At 36.2% G+C, this 19,409-nt stretch overlaps 1 protein-coding gene and 1 pseudogene across 4 annotated transcripts in view; one reads left to right on the top strand and one right to left on the bottom strand.

The window, feature by feature from the left end:
* Positions 1 to 7,703, top strand: part of PPM1A (protein phosphatase, Mg2+/Mn2+ dependent 1A) — a 54,186-nt gene extending 46,483 nt beyond the window's left edge. For all 4 annotated transcript variants that reach the window (XM_059694381.1, XM_059694354.1, XM_059694363.1 and 1 more), the window contains one exon: positions 666 to 7,703. In XM_059694381.1, coding sequence (XP_059550364.1) covers positions 666 to 695 — 30 coding nt within the window. In that variant the 3' untranslated portion in view covers positions 696 to 7,703. The remainder of the gene's footprint in view (positions 1 to 665) is intronic.
* An 8,718-nt stretch (positions 7,704 to 16,421) lies between these two features.
* Positions 16,422 to 17,001, bottom strand: LOC132233535 (AP-3 complex subunit sigma-1-like; annotated as a pseudogene).
* Positions 17,002 to 19,409: the final 2,408 nt, after the last annotated feature.

Below are 19,409 nucleotides of genomic sequence, written 5' to 3'. Positions count from 1 at the left end.
TCAGAATCTTGATCTGAGTTTGTAAGCAGCTACAACAGAACTTCAGAATGCCAATCTCCACAAAGTAGTTTTTTTATGGTTGGAAATACTTTTGCCAAGAACCTGAAGTACTAATACTTCATTTAAATATTAAAGTAGAGAGTTCTGTTTATGTAAATAGACATTGGAATGCCATTCTTCAATTAAGTTTCCTATTACAGTTGTGTTATAGTATGGTTTGTGTAGAAGAGTGCTAACTTCAAATCATTTGGGCAAGTCCTGAAATATTTTATATGTTGCAAATGAAGCCTCCTCGAATCTTATATTACTTGAGGTCTTAATCTCTTATGCAATAAAAAGTTTATAAAAGTAGTGTTCTAAAAATTGAGTTTTATTGGAGAAAAAAATATTTAGTGGTTTTATTGGCTTAGAAATACTTTTGGTCAAACCCATGAAAAACCATATTTCAAGTACTATTGTATTCCAAAACAAAACAAAGGGTTAACAATTTTTTGAAATATTAAATATTGATATTTCATATACACATATACACATAAGCTTTAAGAAACATATTCTGAAAGTCAACTTTACAAAACCTATCTTCTTCATTGTCCAGAAAGTATTGTATTGTGGCACCTCTGTGCTTTAATTTAGTTCCTTGTTTTGCTTTGTTTCCTTTTATAAAGGACTCTACATCGACTGATGATATGTGGTAAAACTGCTCATCTAGCCATGGAGTTTATCTTCACCTTCAAAGGAGAGTACAGCTCAACTTCATTGAACCTTTTAACATTCATCCTCATCTTTAAAGAAGGGCATATGACATGGGTGAGAGTGATTACACCAGAGAACTTCAGCAGTACAACAGCTAGCCCAGAACTGATTTTTTTTTTTTTTTTGTAAATTTGAGACTTATGTAAACGTGATTTTAAACCATAATTCATGTTGTAAATCAGACTCCAGCAATTTTTGTTGTATGATTTTGTTTTTTGTAAAGTGTAACTGTCCTTGTACAAAATGCTCATATTTAATTATGAACTGCTTTAAATCATTATCAAAGTTATAAGAAATGTTTGGCTTGTTGTGTGACGCAACAGATATATAGATCTTTCAAGTCATGTTGTGTTTGGACTTGGGGTTGGGACAGAGAGAGCAGCAGCCATGTCAGCTAGACGCTCAACTGTGCACATGATTATGGAGAAAAATTCCAAAATCTTAAAAAGCCGAGCATCCAGGGAGTTAATTGGAAACTATCTTAATGTTCTTGGCAGTGGGATTGGCATTGTTGATAAAGCTGGTCCCTTCACTTAATTGTCTTTAAGTTGTTCTCTACTTGTTGCCATGAGTATTGCAGGTTATGCAGTATATTCATAAGAATATCAGTCTTGGGGCTAAAATGCCTTGATTCTTTGCACCTCTTTTACAAGTCCTTACATTTAATTATTAATTGATAAGCAGCAGCTTCCTACAGATAGTAGGAGAGACTGCCACATTTTGCTATCATGATTGGCTGGGCCTGCTGCTGTTCCTAGTAAGATATTCTGAATTCCATTTTATCAATAAAGCTTGATTTAACGAACAAGAAATTTAATCATGTATGTGTAATTCCTCCTTTACCTTGCCCTTTTAAAACACCATGCCATTGTAAATGAGAAGTTTCTATGGGAAAAGATGTTAGTCTCTTTTAATTGGAACATCCTGTTACTCAAGGCATAGAGGGAACTGTTTCTTTTCCATTAGCAAGACTAAAAGATTTAAGTCTCTGTTGTTCCTTAATCTGTTTTTTAAATGGGTTTCTTTCTGGCTGCTTATTTTTCATTAAGATATGTATCAGCTCGAATTTGCCTACTGTTTAATTAAAATAATTGTCAGAGCTTGACAATCTAACATTCTGTGGTAGGTGTGTGTGTTTGTGAGTGTGTTTGCCTGTGATTTTCAATTGGCCCATGTCTTTAGAATCCAAGTAGTTAAGATGTATTTGTGATTTGAAATATAGCATGTTGATAATATTGAGCTGTTGGCCTTTAAAAATAACTCAAAGTTTAAAGAACTGTAGATATAAAAATAACTAATTTAATTTAGGCTTAAATTCCTCTGATTAAGCATGTGAAAGTAAGTTTTAAAATCTGTCACATTGAAAAGACTACTGTTCTGTGCCCTTCTGTATTTTTTGTCTCTTTAGGTTGAATATTGTATTTATACCATGTAATTTAATCATTCAGTAGGCAGATTCCCCACTAGAAAAATATTAAAATACATTTGAATACAAGATCAAAACTTTGTGTATAAAAGGTAATATAACTAGTTTCCTTTTGTTTTTACATAATTTGAAAATATACATATTTGTATATATAGCCTTAAAACTAATCTAAAGGTAGGGGAATAGTGGGAAAAGTGATGTGAAATGTCTCAGATTTAAGTAGTTACATACCAACAAAATCTTTTCATTATCCCTCTTATTCATGAGGTGATTAAATGTAACTTAACTGTATTTAATTTATATTTTAATCTAGCATGAATTAAGAAAAACAAGTACTATTTATATTTAGAAATTCATAACAGTTGGAATTACAGAACCAATTCCATACTTAACTTACAAATAAATGCTTCATGTCTAAAATCTGTGGTAAAGTGCGAAGTATGATAATGTTTTAAGTTATGGCTTTGCAAGCATCTAAATGTGCATTTTATGAATAGCAGTGCTTGTAGTATAGATTGATTACCAGACATACTGGTACTGAAAACTAAATTCCTATTGCAAGAAGCCAGGTCCTTAATTTTTTTAAGTAGACTCAGTTTTTAGTTCTGGAAACTTCAATTAGTTTTTGAAATGAAAAATCTTAAATCACAAGTAAGATATATGATAGAAAGCTATATTTTAAACCATAGCAGCATATGTAGAGCCTTTTTAAATTTAAGGATCTTTAAATAAAAAAAATCAAAATGTTCCTCTGTTAAAGTTATTAGTACTGAAATTAGGCTTGGAAGTGAGAGAAAACTGTATGAAGTGTGATCTGAGAAAACTAAATCTTTTCTACATGAGTCAGCATTGCCATATTAGGTACAGTTTTTCATTATTAAAATACAGGAAGAAAATATACATTGTAACAGCAAACTGTGTTCTTCATTCCTGGGGGTAATGGTGGTTGTAGGGAACCAACCACACTTTTAAAAGGCACTTTTGCACCTCTGTTGTGCACTTCATTTTTGTACCACTTAAATCCTTGACCTCCCGCCCCCTTTTGTGTGCTAATTAATTAGCATCTCAGGGCAATGCCTCAAAATTTGTTTGATGTGTTGTATGTTATTTTCTTTGGAGGGAAAAAGTTCATGTGTGATGATAATATACTATTCAACATGTGCTTTCGCTTAAATGTTTTAATAGGATGAACCCACTTTGCTGCTTTTAGTGGGAGATTCATTTTGTATAGCAGACTCTTGTTACCCTAAAGAAATTAAAGAATTTCACTGATCTTTTATTGTTTTAGCTAGGTAAACTCTTAATTTCTACTTTCTTAGGGAATATACTTTTACAGATAACAAAAGCAGGTCTTAATATTAGTGTTAACTTTTGAAAATCCTAGAGGTATTTTTCTTACTCAGCTTTAGAACTATTTGAAACATATTTTTAATTGTAAAGCATTAACTTGCTTTTAGAGTACTATGCAATGAGTGTACTGCTTCCGCCGCTAATTCTTTTTAAAAAACTAAGTAACCAATTTGGGTCAAAGAATAAATCAAGTATGTAATTCAGATGCTCTGAATTGTAGCAGTACTTTTAGTGATCATCTATTGACCAATTAATAACTCAGCTTTTCCACAAAATGTTTTGAGTAGTTATCTGCAAAATACTGTGCTAGACAAAACATCTTGTACTATAAAGAAATGAATAAATAGGTCCTTGCCCTCAAGGAGTTTACATTTGAGTAGAATTTATAACCTAATATATGTTAGTAAAACTGGGTCACTCATCCAAAAAAATAGTTAATGTCCACCCACTGTCTGCCAGATAATTTCCTGAACACACAGGTTTCTACCCTAAGCAGCTGATTTGTACTTCCTTTATTCACTTAAAAATCTGTTTATTTTCTCCACAAAGTTAAAAATCTCATTCAAAAGAAAATTTTGCTCAGCATAGGAATAAGGTTGGACGATGAAGCTCAAGTCTATTCAGTTTGCTTAACTGCCTTGAACAGATAGCCTTTATTCCCCTGCTGGGAGCAGCAAGTCAGAGGAGGGTAATGGATTTCACAGCACTCTGCAATCCTGGAGATTTTGGTGGATTTTGAAATTTTAGCTAAAATATATATATTTAGCTAAATTTATCTTATTTAAGTAAAACAGTGTTCTTTACTTGAAAACATACTGCCAGTGCTAATATCTAATTTTAGCTAAATGATTACTATGTGTTTTAATTTTTAAAAATAACTTCACTGCCTATTTTTATTGGACAAATTCATATGGGAATTCAGTTTGTGATTTCTGAAAGAAATGATTAAATTGGTTAAGGGTTTTCTCTTTTGTTTTAATTTTGAATTTCATAATGCATATGCTTTTAATTCATAAAGTTTGAGTGAAAGGTTTAAGCCTTTTAATGTTTTAGTTGCTATTTGTACAGTTTTATGTTAGGATTTGATATTAGAAAATACTCTGTAAATATTTCAGGATATAAATGTCACTCATTTGAGGTTTAAGGAACTTTAAAGAGTTTCATGTACTTTTGCTTGCAGATCCTGCTGGTGAGGTGACCATTTTTTAATTGAGTCATCTAGTCTTTTCATTAGTAAGGGTTTTCTTGTGGGTTTGTTTGTTTTTAGGATTTAGGAAGACTTCTTTATAGCTTAAAATTTTAGAAGCCTAATTTTACTTTATTTCTTTCAATAATGTGTCATGAGTTTTGGATTGTATTTGTTTTAAATTAAACATTACTTCAGAATATGCTTGAAATATTTAAGAATACATTTTCTAAATGTTATGATTATAATACTTGTTTGTTAATGTGTCAGTTAAGTGTTATTACTGATAGAATGCTCTATGCAGAAATGATGAGAAGCATTAGCCTCCACTTCATTGTCAAATGAACATTTCTACTTTTATTCACCTCAACACAGATTATTTCTCTTTTACCTGCTTTATATATTAAACTCGTGGCTTCTGATCTCATCTTTTTCTAATTATATTACCAGCAGTTAGGAGTGTGCCAATTAGAAAAATTCAACTGTATTGAAGTTGTAGTTGGAAACTTATACTTTTAATTAATGGGGCGGGGGGAGTGTTTAAATTGATATAATAACGAAGAGACCCCACTTATTCTGTATCAAATGTTGCTTCATTTCCTGTACTAGTCTCTTGGTGTTTTCTCTCTTTTTTCAGATGGAAACTGGCCAATTCCTTTTTTTAAGCAAGAAAACTTAATGTATTACCTCACCAAAGCCAACAAATAGTATATAAAACGGCCAAAATTAAGAAAACTTGGGAGGTGGAGGAGTGGGGATATGCCAGTGAGGATAAAGAGGAGAATTAGTTATTTTTAAAGTCATAGGAAGGTCTTTCTTGGACCCAGCTATATATTAAAAACTGTTGCATACGTAAACCTGCAAGAACCAACTTTGCTTCTTCAGGTAATATGATTTTTCCACCAAGGGAAATAATGATAAAAAAAAAAAAAACTACTGCTCCTTCAACATAGAAACTACTGAGAAAAATGAATTCAATGTTTCTTCACCACAAAACCCAACCTTCAGTTCTTTTCATTGCTCCAAACCCAGTATTTTACTAATAGCTTTGTCATTGAACTAAATGTTTAGAAAAATTTAGTTTTTCCTTTCTTTTTACATAGTTCTCTTGACCCAGTAAAAGACATTTACTAACGTTTGCATTTGTATGATACTATCTGAAGTTAGATTTTGTAGGAGATTGGGTAATGATTAGGTTTAGGTATAAGCATAAATTCACTATAGCAATTGTTCTTAATCTTTTAGAGTTATAGGCCCTTTGAGACTGGTGAATCCTAAGGACTTCCTTATATAACTCCACAAAGTATACAATATTGCATGGTTTAGGGACCCCTGCTTAAGATCCCATATAATAGCACAATAGGGCATCAGCTTTTTTTCCTACAAAGCCATAAGAAATACTTCAAGGGCATCAAACTAATTTGACTCTTAAGGAATTGTTCCACTTTTTGAAAAATAGAGGAGGTAGAAGTGGGCCTACCCTGGAATCTGACATTAAAGTATGCTTTTTAAAGGTTGTGTTTTGAGGAAATGGAGAGTAATTAAAGGTGAAAAACTAGTATGAGGATAGAGGATAACATTATTCTCTGATTTTGCCACTTTCGAAAGTCAACAGGAAAGAGTTAAAACAGAAATTGAGTATTTCTGGAATGTTTCTGACCTTCATGGTGCAGATGTAATATATTAACAACCAACGTATTTAAGTCAGATCTCACTCAGATTTTGAGCTTCCTGGTGTTAGAGTTCATTAAATGTTTAATTCACTTCAGATTCCAAAGAATTAGATATTTACTTACTGATACAGAATGTTAACATGCAGCCACCAATATACAGGATTAATGAGATTTCTACTAAAATATAACTATCATGAAAAAATTCATTAGCTTGTTGCATTTGTTGCCAAAATTGGATGTTTAGTTATAGCTTATTTACTTCCCATTTATGGGACTTTTTAAACAAAAACCACTCATTGTCTATGCTGTTGACTAACTTAGGAAAATAACTTGTTTGTGGTAGTATGTCCTTTTCTGCTTAGTTTCACTCTTGAAATGATTTCTCCTAATTTGTATAAATGTTATGAGTGGAGAGACCATATACATATTAGAAGCATGTTGTATAATATATAGATTTTTTAAATCTGTAAGTGTAAAAAAACTAATACAACTGCAGAAATATTTTTCCTGAATACAGTGTATAACAAAATTCTCTACAGTAACTTACCCACTCTTTACAGTTTTTGTGATCCAAACTTTTGAAGAAATTTCATAAATGTATATTTTGTATTATGTACCAATTCCTGTTCCAAGGAAAAGAAGTGAATTCAGTTCTAACTTTAAGAATGTACTTTTTGTTTACAAGTCCGTTGGAGAAATTTCATTCAGCCTTTGAATGGTTGCAAATTATATGTGAGATGAAAAGTAGAAATCTCTAGTTTGCAAAACTGGTGCCACTAAGTAAACAGGCAGTTGCATAATGTGTGAGTATTTATGATTGATATTAAAAGCAGCATTTTTGTTCTGGCTAGAAAAGAAACCTGGACTTTTTAAAACATATATATTTTTATTGATTTCAGAGAGGAAGGTAGAGGGAGAGAGAGAGACAGAAATATCAATGATGAGAAAGAATCACTGATTGGCTGCTTCCTGCATGTCCCCCACTGAAGACCGAGCCTGCAACCCGGGCATGTGCCCTTGACCAGAATCAAACCTGGGACCCTTTAGTCTGCAGGCCAACACTCTATCCACAGCCAAACTGGCTAGGGCTGGACATTTTTAATTAGTTATTAGGAGACCTTAAGAAATTTTTTAAAAATTGAAATTGGTTAATTTGCTATAAAACAATGGATCTGATAGTAACTGTTTGAACTATACCTATTTCTTCTTGATTTAAGGAAGAATACTGAAAGCCAGTAAGTTTGGATTGATGGTTATTTTCAGTGAACACATTCCAGAAATAAAGAAGCCAAAGTTACTTCCTTTGGCAAGATCATTCCCGTTGTCTTCTTACAGATGATATATATATTTCTTATTCCCTTGAAGAGTTGAGATTGGGAATTAGAACTTCCTCATATAGTATCTCTGGTGTAAACTGACTTAGATTGCAACCCGCTTCGTAGTAGACATGCGTGTGTGTGTGTGTGTGTGTGTGTGTGTGTGTGTGTGTGTGTGTTTTAGGATGCTTACTTCCTCTGCTGATTATGTTAAGTGGTTGTATTACCTGTGTTTTTTATTGTCTAAACGTGTGACTTAGAGGCTTACACAATTAAATTAGAAGGACTTTAGAGTAAGTTGAATTAGTGATGTAAGTGAACTTCAATGACTGCAAGAACTTATTTTGTTCGTTGTAAAATTTTTAATGAAAGCACAATAATGAGGCCTCCTAACCAAAGTCTTTAAAAGTAAGTAAGATTGCAGCAAATAAGGATTTACTTAGCTATATGTAGCTAATACCTGTTCATTTGCCAAGGTGTAGCCTTTTGTTTTAGTTTTCCATTTGAAAGTTGAAGCTAGGTTTATTTGTTTTTAGTAAAACATTTATTTCAGTTATTCCCCCCCCCCCATACTTGATTACTTACTGCACTGAGAAACTAATATTGGGGTACTCATCTTTTTCTTTTTCCCTTGTTACTGCTTATTAGCTCATACTGAAATTTTCATCAAATCACAGAAATTTCTGTTCCAGTTAAAAAGTCTGTTTGTAGGTTAATTACCCCAGGAAACCTTGGCTTGCGTGCCCTCCATAGGACTTTTGTTTACTTGCCACAAAACATGTGCTATGCTACTGCTTGTTGTGTACATGAGAGTTATATTTATTTGTCCTGATACCTTATTAAAATGATTCAGAGTTTCTAAAAAGCTTTTTATTAGTTCATGTGTTTCATGTTAATAGCTGTATTGTAACCTAAACAGTGGATTTGCTAAGCACACCATGTGTGTCATCTATTCTCTGCTATATTTTAGGTCCAGGCTTGGGTCTTCAGACCAAAGCACTTTCCCTATAACTTTCCTGGTAACTACCCAAAATATTTTCCAGGTGTTAATTCAAGCCAATGAAATTTCCAATATTTGACCATCTACCAAAATGGCAGGGTTTTTTAAAAAATATATTTTATTGATTTTTTTATAGAGAGGAAGGGAGAGGAATAGACAGTTAGAAACATTGATGAGAAACATCGATCAGCTGCCTCCTGCACACCTCCTACTGGGGATGTGCCGCAACCAAGGTACATGCCCTTGACCAGAATTGAACCTGGGACCTTTCAGTCCGCAGGCCAACGCTCTATCCACTGAGCCAAACTGGTTAGAGCCAAAATGGCATTTTTATTTGGATTAATTTACCAGTTTCTGAAATTAGTTCTTGAATGGCCAGATTACAAGTCAGTACTTCTCATTTATATTTCAATTTAATTATGTCTCCTTAGAATTGATCCTGAAGGGGAAAATAAGACATTTGCGGGGCGGGGGGGGGGGTGGGGGGGTAGCTATCTGAATCTGTGCCAGTAACCTGCATTCTGACACACACTCTTGCTTGCCAATAAACACCATTCTTATCTGTGATGCCTGTCCTGCATTGCAGAACCTGTTTCCCGGAATACTCCCATTTTACAGAGATCATAAACCATGAACCAAATACAACTCCCTGTGGGGGTTGGCAGCACTGGCACCAGACAAGCCTCTCACTTCCCCCATCCCAACTCACAGGGGGCTGCAAAGCCTGTGAAAAATCCGGAAGCCTGATCTATATTTGGAGGACAAAGAAACTAAAGGGGGAAAGCTTCGTCCATATTCAGCACTCAAGATTTGGAAACGGACTCCCCTGAGTCACAGCACTAGTGCATCTGCAAATAAAGGCTACTTTTCTGAATATCCTCTGAGTGCCGGCTGATTGATTCTCCCTCGCCGCCTGGCAGCTTATCTGCAACAATCCTTAGAACTAGGTAGGTAACAGGTTTAAAGAAAAGCCATGTATATTTGAACAAATTTGCAAATACGAAGTTTGCTAAAATAGACAATATCAAATATATCATTTATTTTAAATTACTAATTTATTGTCCAATTTTTCATAGATATTCAACTTCTGCTCAGACATTGGTATGAAAAATGTTACATCAGCAGTAACCTGGAAAGAAAATAATACTGAATTTAGTGTTCAGGCAGGCTTATAATAAAACAAAGATAAGAAGGGAAAATGATTTTAATATTTTATTTTGAATTATATAATTAAGTGCGGTGGATGCAGAGTTTCTTTCAAATATTTTATTAAAGGTGTTGAGATGTATGGACCCAAAAGGTCCTCACTGAAGTCTCTGAACTATTTAAGTGCAATCTTTGTTAAGGGCTCTAACTTTGTTCTAGGTGAGTAACTCTGGCTTCGATTGCAGCCATGCTGTGCCCTTCCTAAATATCTTTTTTATATTATATTTTGCTATTTGTTTTGGTAACCGTTGACTAAAATTGTCTAGTATTTAAAAATCAAAGGGTTTGCTAGAAAAGTTGTGACTGTCCTAGGTCAAAGGAGTTGTATGTGTACCTGACATTAGCTTACTGAAACCATTCCAGGATTGTTTGTCTTCTAAATTCTCAGTAAAACAGCCTTGAATGTGTAATTTGATTATGTTTAATGAAAAAAAAACAAAGATTTGCTATGTGTCATTATAAAAGCAGAATTATTCTTATTTTAGCCTTTGATATTTTAACTGCTTACTAACAAAACTGAAAGGTTTTTCAAAACTAAACATCTCCAGAACATTCCTAACAAAAAATTTTCTGGTGATTGGATGTAGTAGAAGCACACGGGAATTGGCTTTTTGAAACTGTGATGTTAGACAAATAAAAGTCTCATGTAACTCATATAAATTCAACGTTTATAACTGTCTGCCTTTCTTGATGTATTTTGACAGACTTTGCTGCATTGATCCTTAATAAAATAAAAAGAGAGAGAGGCCTTAGCATTTAATAAGGGAAATGAAACTGCTTCTGTGCCTAGATCACACAAAGAGGTTGCTTGGTCTCCTCCTTTCTTAATATTTACTTTTCTGTCTGAAAATCAGAATGCTTGCCTGTTCTTTTCCTTTGGTTTTGTTTTAAATATATACGTTCCTAGACTACATTCTGCTTTAGGGCCTTTGTGAAATACTTTTTCAGAAAAGTCGGTGGGCGTTGAATTCTGCATCCTTGACTATCATAAGGATTTGCCATGTGCTTTATGCTGATTTTTTTACAACATGACAATATGGCTATAAGCGTATTGCATATGCATGTATCAGTCAATACCCTTTCCAACTCCATAGCCCTGTCTCTAGTGTTACTGGTTCAACTTGACCTTCAGAGAGTTTTGCCTGCTTCACGACCAGGTAGATTTGGCATATTATTGATTTCAGAGAGGAAGGGAGAGGGAGAGAAATATAGAAACATCAATTGATGAGAGAATCATTGGTCAGCTGCCTCCTGCACACCCCCTACTGGGGATTGAGCCTACAACTGGGCATGTGCCCTGACCAGGAATCGAATCATGACCTGGTTCATAGGTCAATGCTTAACCATTGAGCAACACGGACCAAGTTATAGCAATTTTTTAAGATCACGTAGTTGATTCTCTAAATCTACTTGAACTCTTGATATTTCAGTTTTCTTTGAAAGTCAAACATTCAAAAATCATGTTCAGGTATAAAAATTTGAATACTTTATGTAAAAATAATTCTACTTTTTAATTTTAGAATCTGTGATTATCTTAGACTTTTTACTTGAAATTTAGTGAAGTTTACATTTTTCTTTTTTTGGAAAGGAAGGGCTAAAAGAGGAGGTTTTAAGTAAACAAGGTGTTTTTTTTTTAAGTAAAGAAAATTCTATTTTTCTGATATTCAAATGGAATTCATCAGTTTAGGCCCAATAAATCAGTAGGTTTTATAGCAGTCAGTCTGTGTCACTGATTGGTAGGTTAGTCAAGTCTCTTTGTTCTCCCTCAAAGTATTAGGGGAAAGGGGAGGTAATCTAATTTCAGTTGTCAACTATCACTTGTATGTTTGATTAGCAAAGCAGTTAAAATTAGGTTTAAGATAAGGATTGCAGATTTCCCTTTTATTATCAGTTTTGTTCTCTGGTCTTCAACCTGCCACCTGCCGGCAAGATAAAATGACCTGGGAAATATTTTTTAAATCCTTCAGCAGTAAAGATTAGGTTGGAAGATAACAATTGAAAGTCTGTTCTCTCCTCCCTCTCCAGCCCCTTTGAGTGCCTGCATCCTCCTTTGCCCCTCCTAACAGCCTCTGTTCAAATGCCTGTGATGGCTCCTGTTTCACTCAGTAAGATCCAAAGTCCTTACAGTGGACTACAGAGCCCCCTATATGATCTGATCCCTGTGACCTCTTGGATTCACTTCAGTCTGCTGTACCCACACAGGTCTCCTTCCTGGCTGTCCTGTTTCACTCAAACCCCAGGGTCTTACAGGCACTTGCTTTAGCTGTTCCCTCTACCTGGATTGTGCTTTTGGCCAAAGTCACATCTAACTTCAAGAGGGACTTAAAAGAAACAAAGGAATACTTGTGAACCATGACAGCCTAAAATGCATTCAATGGCTGTATGCGCCTGCAGAAAATGAGATTGGTGTTATGTACACTCCAGGAGGCAGTCTTACTTGAACAAATGCCAGTAGCAGAGAGACATTGTGGGGTGGGCAAACTTTTTGACTTGAGGGCCACAATGGGTTCTTAAACTGGACCAGAGGGCCGGAACAAAAGCCTGGATGGAGTGTTTGTGTGAAATAATATAAATTCAAAGTAAACATCATTACATAAAAGGGTACGGTCTTTTTTTTTTTTAGTTTTATTCGTTTCAAACGGGCCGGATCTGGCCCGCGGGCCGTAGTTTGCCCACGGCTGTCACTAGGACCATATGGGATCGTCTCATTGTAAGTACTCATTATTAGAAAGAGGTCAGTGTTCCTGCATCTTTGGGGATGAAGTAGACTGGCGGTCCATGAGGTCCGAAAGGTTGGCGACGGCTGAAGTAGAGCACCTGGCGTTTAGGGGGAGGTGAAATTTGCATGGGCAGAGAGCTAAGTAGGAAGAGATTCCAAGCAGAAGAAATAGGATGGCTGAGTAGGGAAGGCAGTGAGGCCAGTGAGGAAGTTGGTCTTAGCAGGAACTTCACACACACTGACCTCCTAAGGGGGCTGAGAGGTACATCCCTACGAAGGCCTGCTGTTTATGTCCGAGGTTTCTTATGTTAATGATATTGCTTATCTCAAATCAGCTTTACTCTCAAGTGCAGTGACATTTCAATAATACATGAATTTGTTTTTCACCCAGTGCAGTGCTGCCCTAAACCTAACAGCCTTGACGTAATTTTGGCTGATTGTCCAATCATAAAAATTTGTTATGCCCCCACCCAGATGGAGTGTTTGGGGCCTCAGGAAGAGATGCGGGCTGTATAGAGCCTTGGCAGTGGTCTGGCAGACCTGTGGGTCCACGCAGAAGACATTCTTCATAACCTCAGTGAGCCTCACTGGGCTGCCTGGCTAGCACCTGGCCAGCAGGAGCTAGGGGCTGTGGTCTAATTTGAACTGTGCACTTTAAGGCAAGTGCATGTGAGCAGAGGGGCGGGGACCACATGAAATGCTGTTTGAGGTTTCCTGTTTGCTCTAACTCCACTGTTGCTGCTGCTCCTCTGCCACCACCACCCTCCAAGCCAAAACGAAGTAACATTAGCTCAGGAGGTGAAGTTAGAGCTAAAAGCAGTTGGGTATTTGATAGTTCATCATATTCCAAGTTTTAAACAATGGACAGCGTATTTCATAATTTTAAACATAGCCTTCAATTTATTAGCAACTTGTTTCTGAAGTGACTATGTTAAAGTGTATCATTATGTGCATATTTTTAGCTTCTAAAGCTATTATCCAAGTCTGTTCATTGTGAATATAATTTGGATGTAAATATTACAAAACCTTTTGTTTTAATCAGAAAGCTTCCCTCCATCTGCAGTGCTTTATTTCCTTACATTCCTTTAGCAGTAACCTATACCAGTTGTGGCTAGGACATGAGATAAAACAACATATTTTCTTCTTAGTACGTGTGATTCTTTGGAGTAGAAAGTGTGTGAATATAGTGGGAGTAAAAAACAAAAGCAAAACCCAACAGTGTGGGCTCTGCTCACTCACAGGACATTTCATCTTCTTGCTGCTCCAGCTGCTCTGCCCCACGTTTCAGGGGAGAATTATTAATCAATGTTAATAAATAAACCCTGCCGTCACTAACCCTGAAATATGAAAGCTGCCCCTTTCAGAGTCTTCTCCACTGCCATCCACTCCTGCAACTGGTGTTTCTGCCTTTGAGACGAGTAGACAATTCACGTGGAAACCGTTGCTGTCTGCTTTCACACACCAGCAGGAACGTGACGATCTCATCCTCTCTAGATAATGATACTTATCTCTTTGAGGTGCTTCTGGGCCACTAAAGAGAATTTCATGTTTGCCACGGAGCCTATATTTTAAGTTAGACTACCTTAACCCCCCTAATTTGATGTCAGTCTTTCTACTCATTTTCTGGTGGTGTGGGGAAAAGACAAATCAAATAGAAAATCTGAAAATATGGATTATTGTATATGTTGAATATTAACAATTAAGATGTACTGGATTTATTTCCCAGCATGATTTAAAATAACCTGTAAAAAAAATTCTCAAACTGGGGAAAAATATTTTTTTTCAAACATCTTTGATTAACATTAACCACCCTAATTAATTTCGTAGGGAAGATCTCACCAGCTTTATTACCTTTTGACATAATTCTAATTATAAAATATACATAATGAAATTTATCATTTTAAACATAAAATGTAGTAGCATTAAGTACATTCACAATGTTGTTTAATCGTCACCACTATTTCCAGAGCATTTTTATTATCCCAAACAGAAACTCTGTACCAATTAGCAATAACTCACCATTCTCCCCTCCCCTCAGCCCTTTGCAACTGCTGTTCTTTCTATCTCTAGGAATTTGCCTATTCTAGATATTTCATATAAGTGAAATCATACAGTATTTGTCCTTTTGTGTCTGATTTCTTTCACTTAGCATAATGTTTTCAAGTTATATCCATGTTATAGATTGTAGGAATGTCATTTCTTTTTATGACTGAATATTATTCCCATGATATATATACTAGTTTGTTTATCCATTTACCCATTGATAGACACTTGGGTTTTAGCTATTGTGAATAATGTTGCTATGAATGTAGGTGGGTATAAGTTTGAACCCCTGTTTTCAATTCTTTTGGGTATATATCTAAGAGTGGAATTCCTGGGTGATATTTTAATTCTCTGTTCAACGTATTAAGGAACTGCCAGACTGTTTTCCACAGTGGCTGCTCCATTTTCCATTCCCACCAACAATGCATGAGGGTTCCAGTTTCTCCACAGCCTCACTAATACTTTTTTTCTGTTTGAATAATCAGTGTGCAATGGTCTCTCACTGTGGTTTTCATTTGCATTTCCTTGATGACTAATGATGTTGAGCATTTTTTCATGTGCTTACTGGCTATTTATGCATCTTTGGAGAAATGTCTAGGTTCCTTGCCCATTTTGTGGTAGGGTGGTTTGGGTGGGGTTTGTTGTTGTTTTCTGGTGTGTTGAGTTATAGGAGTTTTATATATTCTAAATATCAATACCTTATCAGATAGGTGATTTGCAAATATTTTTTCCCATTTGTGGGTTGTCCTTTTATTCTGTGAATGTTTACCTTGTTACTCTAGTGTCTTTTAATGCACAAAAGTTTTTAATTTTGGTGAAGTCAATTTTTTTTTCTTTTATTGCCTGTGCTTTTGGTGTCATACCTAAGAAATCATTGCTTAATCCAAGGTCATGAAGATTTTCAGCCATGTTTTATTCTAAGAGTTATATAGCTCTTAAATTTGGGTCTTTGATCCATTTTTTATTTTTATTTTTTTTTAGCAGTGATATACTATTGTTTACTTTGTTGAGTCAGAGGGCTGTAAAAAATAATTTATTGCCAAAGTAGATATCAGACCAACAGAAAAGTGCTTTAGAAGTTCAGTTACCCTGGGTTTATTTAAACTAAGAGGAAAAGGTCATAATGTTTCCATGCAATACATAATTGGTTCTTTAAGTAGGGACAAGTAACAGAAAGAATTAAGGAATGCTGCACTTGTCATCCATATAAAACACCAACATTTTGAGTCATACATAATTTAAAGAAATGTTTCCAACACTTTTCAAAATAGTTGTCGCCAATACATGGAGGCATGCCTTAGGTGGTCATAGGAATGCAGTTTAGATAAGAAAGAAAAAAAGTCATACTGGCCCTGGCTGGTGTGGATCAATAGGTTGGAGCATCCTGTGCACTAAAAGGTGGTGGGTTCAATTCCTGGTCAGGGCACATGCCCAGATTGTGGGGTTTGATTCCTGGTTGGAGTGAGTGTGGGAGGCAACCTATCAATGTTTCTCTCTCTCTCTCTCATCCTATTTCTAAAATAATTTTTTTAAAAAAAAAAATCACACTAGAACTACTCAGTTTCTTCAAAATTACTGTGCAAGATAAACAACATTCAGCTACCATACTAATTTTATACAACTTCTGTACAGTACCTTGACTTAAATCCAAGAGCAAAAGTTAAGACTCTCCTCTGTTTTTGACAAACAACTGCACTTAGGTGACTTCCCCCCACCTCCCCCCTGGGTTTTACAATTTAGGCCTTTTAAATTGTTTTATTTAAAAGAAGGCAGGTTTTGTGCTTTTATACTGATGTCACCAGTGTTAATATTTCTTGGGATCTCAGGAAGATTCACATTCTTTACTGCTAATATAGCATGGGCTAGAGCTCCCGCTAAGCCAGCCTCAGATTTCTCCAGTTTATTTTGTGCATCAATTTGTGTAACAATCTCATTCATGTTGGTCTCATTCATGTTGGTCCCCCATCACTATTTCTGCAAGAATATTGTGAACCTCGCTTACATAGGAAATTAAATCCAGTTCACAGACATTTTCAAAAACTGTCTAATGTTTCCAAAAATACTTGAATTAGATCTAAAATGCCAAGTTCACTTTCTGAAGAATCCACACAGAAGACAAAATATAACACTGCATAATGTCTGCAAATCAGTTTGTTGTCAGTTCCAATTAATAATCCTCCTCCTAGGAAATTACAAACATGTGCATCTCTCTTGGATACCAAATGGAATGTCTCCCTGATGATTCGTTGTGTTTCTTCACTGGAAGGCCTGTAGAACTTGGAGAGCCCAGCTTCCTGTGGTTGTTGAAGATGAGCATGGCCTTGATCATGGCTGAGCCAGGCTGGCCGGGTGGGCGCTGGTGCCAGGGCGGGGGCAAGAGCCTCACCTGGGATCTTGGTGGGGATCCTTCCCCATCCACCCCTGATACATTTTTTTCTTTCGTTAACTTTGGTATATGGTGTAAGGTAAGGGTCCAACTTCATTCCTTCATGTGTGGGTACACAGTTTCCCCAGCACCATTTGTTGAAAAGATTACCAGCTTTATTTATGATGATAGATTGAGCTTTTCTTTTCTTTTTTCCTGTCTCACCTGACACTGGCCACACAGTTTGGAGACGGAACACTTGCAAACTGCTTCTTCCCCTTCATATTGCCTGGCTGGTGAAGATCCACCTTCATTCCTTCAGTAATAACAACACTTATGCTCCCCATGGGTTCTATGATTCTTGCTACCAGCAATTAGCCTTCATATCCCTGCCTTCCCCAGGAGGCTGGTAGGTGGCTTTGAGAGTTGGTGAGACAATGTTTACAAAACACCTAGCACTGTGCCTACCACTCAGCAGGGGGATCAGTTATGCCCTTCCTTTCCAGGCAATAGCTCCTGACTCTTCATGACTTAAGCAAAAAGTGAAATTTATAGAAAGGCCATTAAAAGCTCACAGACGAATAGGAAGGCTGGAAAGCCAGGCTTGAAAATGGGTAGGAACCAAGGTCATTTGAGGTAGGGTCTGTCCTTTCTTGCTTCATAGTGGGGCAGACACCAAAATTTAGTGAAGCACCAAGAGTATACATAATGCTGTATAAAAGATTTCCCAGAGGAAATCAGGGACCATTAGGAAGAGAGAGTCAAAGATGGACAACAATTTATGGCAACTGTTTGCAATAATTCATCTGGTTGGTTTCCCAACATCCACATCCTTTTCATTCATACACTCCCCAAAATGCTCCTGCCTCACATAATGCATTGGCCTCTCCCCAGAGGGAGACAATAAGAAGTGTTGTCAACTTCTGTTCCAAGTCCAGGATGGCTCTGTGATGTATATATGTATGTGTACATATATATTTTTTTTCTGAACGATCTGAGAATTCATTGGAAACATTGTGCTTCTTTACCTCTGAATACTTCGATGTGTATTACCTGAGAGCAAGGATGTTTTCTTACATAACCACAGTACAATTATTACAATCAGGAACTATAATAACGATAAAATACAGTTACCTAATCTAAGTCCACATTCACATTTTATCAGTTACCCCATAGCTCCTTTTCCCACTCCAAGGTTCAGCCCGGGATCGTGCATGGCACGCAGTTGTGTTCCTTTAGTTTCCTCATTATGGGACAGTTCCTCAGCCTGCCTGCATCTTTAATGATGTTGCCACTTTTGAGTAGAGGCTGGTCATTCTGAGAATATTCCTCAATTTGCGATTGTCCAGTGTATTCTCATTATTAGTTTCATATTACACAATTCTGGCAGGACCACCACAGAACTAATGTCATGTCCTTAGTGCATCACATCCGGAGGCACTTATCTGTTTGTCCCATTACTGGTGATGTGGTGTTTGATCTCTCAGATAAGGTGATACCTGCTTTTTTCCTCCACTGTGAAGTCATTGTTTTCTCCCTTGTAATTAATGTGTAATTTGTGGAGAGATTGAGTCTAAATAGTCTATTCCAGATCAAATTTTCCTGCATCAGTATTTTCCAGCTCCCGTCTTTATATTCTACTATAAGGAAAGTCTTTCCCTTTTCCAGCTTTCAGCTCTTTGAAAATTAACACGGGCCCAACATATTCTCACCCCATCTCTGACTCACCCTATTCTCAGTTCACTGTTAGTCCCCATTCTAGTCCTGAGCCTTACCTTTGACTGACTGCTATCCATCTGACTCCTACCCCATCTCTGGACTTCACCGCTCCCCAAGTTTTCCTTTCTCCTTCACCCCACCCTGTTTTCTGCCTAGAGTCTGGACAGTATACCCTGGCAGGTAGAGTGGATATTGATAGTCTGTTATCAAGAGCATTTACCTCAGAGAATATTATATCAATCTTCCCCTCCTTTTAAGTATTTTATTACACCTTTATGGATTTCTAATATTCCCCATCAATCTTAAAAGTTATAGACAGCCCTAACCAGTTTGATTCGGTGAATAGAGCATCGGCCTGTGGACTAAAGGGTCCCAGGTTCGATTCCGGTCAAGGGCATGTACCTTGGTTGTGGGCACATCCCCAGTAGGGAGTGTGCAGGAGGCAGCTGATTGATGTTTCTCTCTCATCGATGTTTCTAACTCTCTATCCCTCTCCCTTCCTCTCTGTAAAAAAATCAATAAAATACATATTTTTTAAAAAGTTATAGACATACTTTCATTGTTAATCTTAGTATCATTGGCTTTTCCAATAGTCAAAATTAGTTGGGTTTTTTTTTCTTAAAACATGAGTCCTGGTTTTACTTTTTTTAATA

Source organism: Myotis daubentonii, chromosome 1 (genome assembly GCF_963259705.1).
Source record: "Myotis daubentonii chromosome 1, mMyoDau2.1, whole genome shotgun sequence".
In the NCBI taxonomy this organism is placed as follows: domain Eukaryota; kingdom Metazoa; phylum Chordata; class Mammalia; order Chiroptera; family Vespertilionidae; genus Myotis; species Myotis daubentonii.
This window is presented reverse-complemented; position numbering and strand designations above follow the sequence as displayed.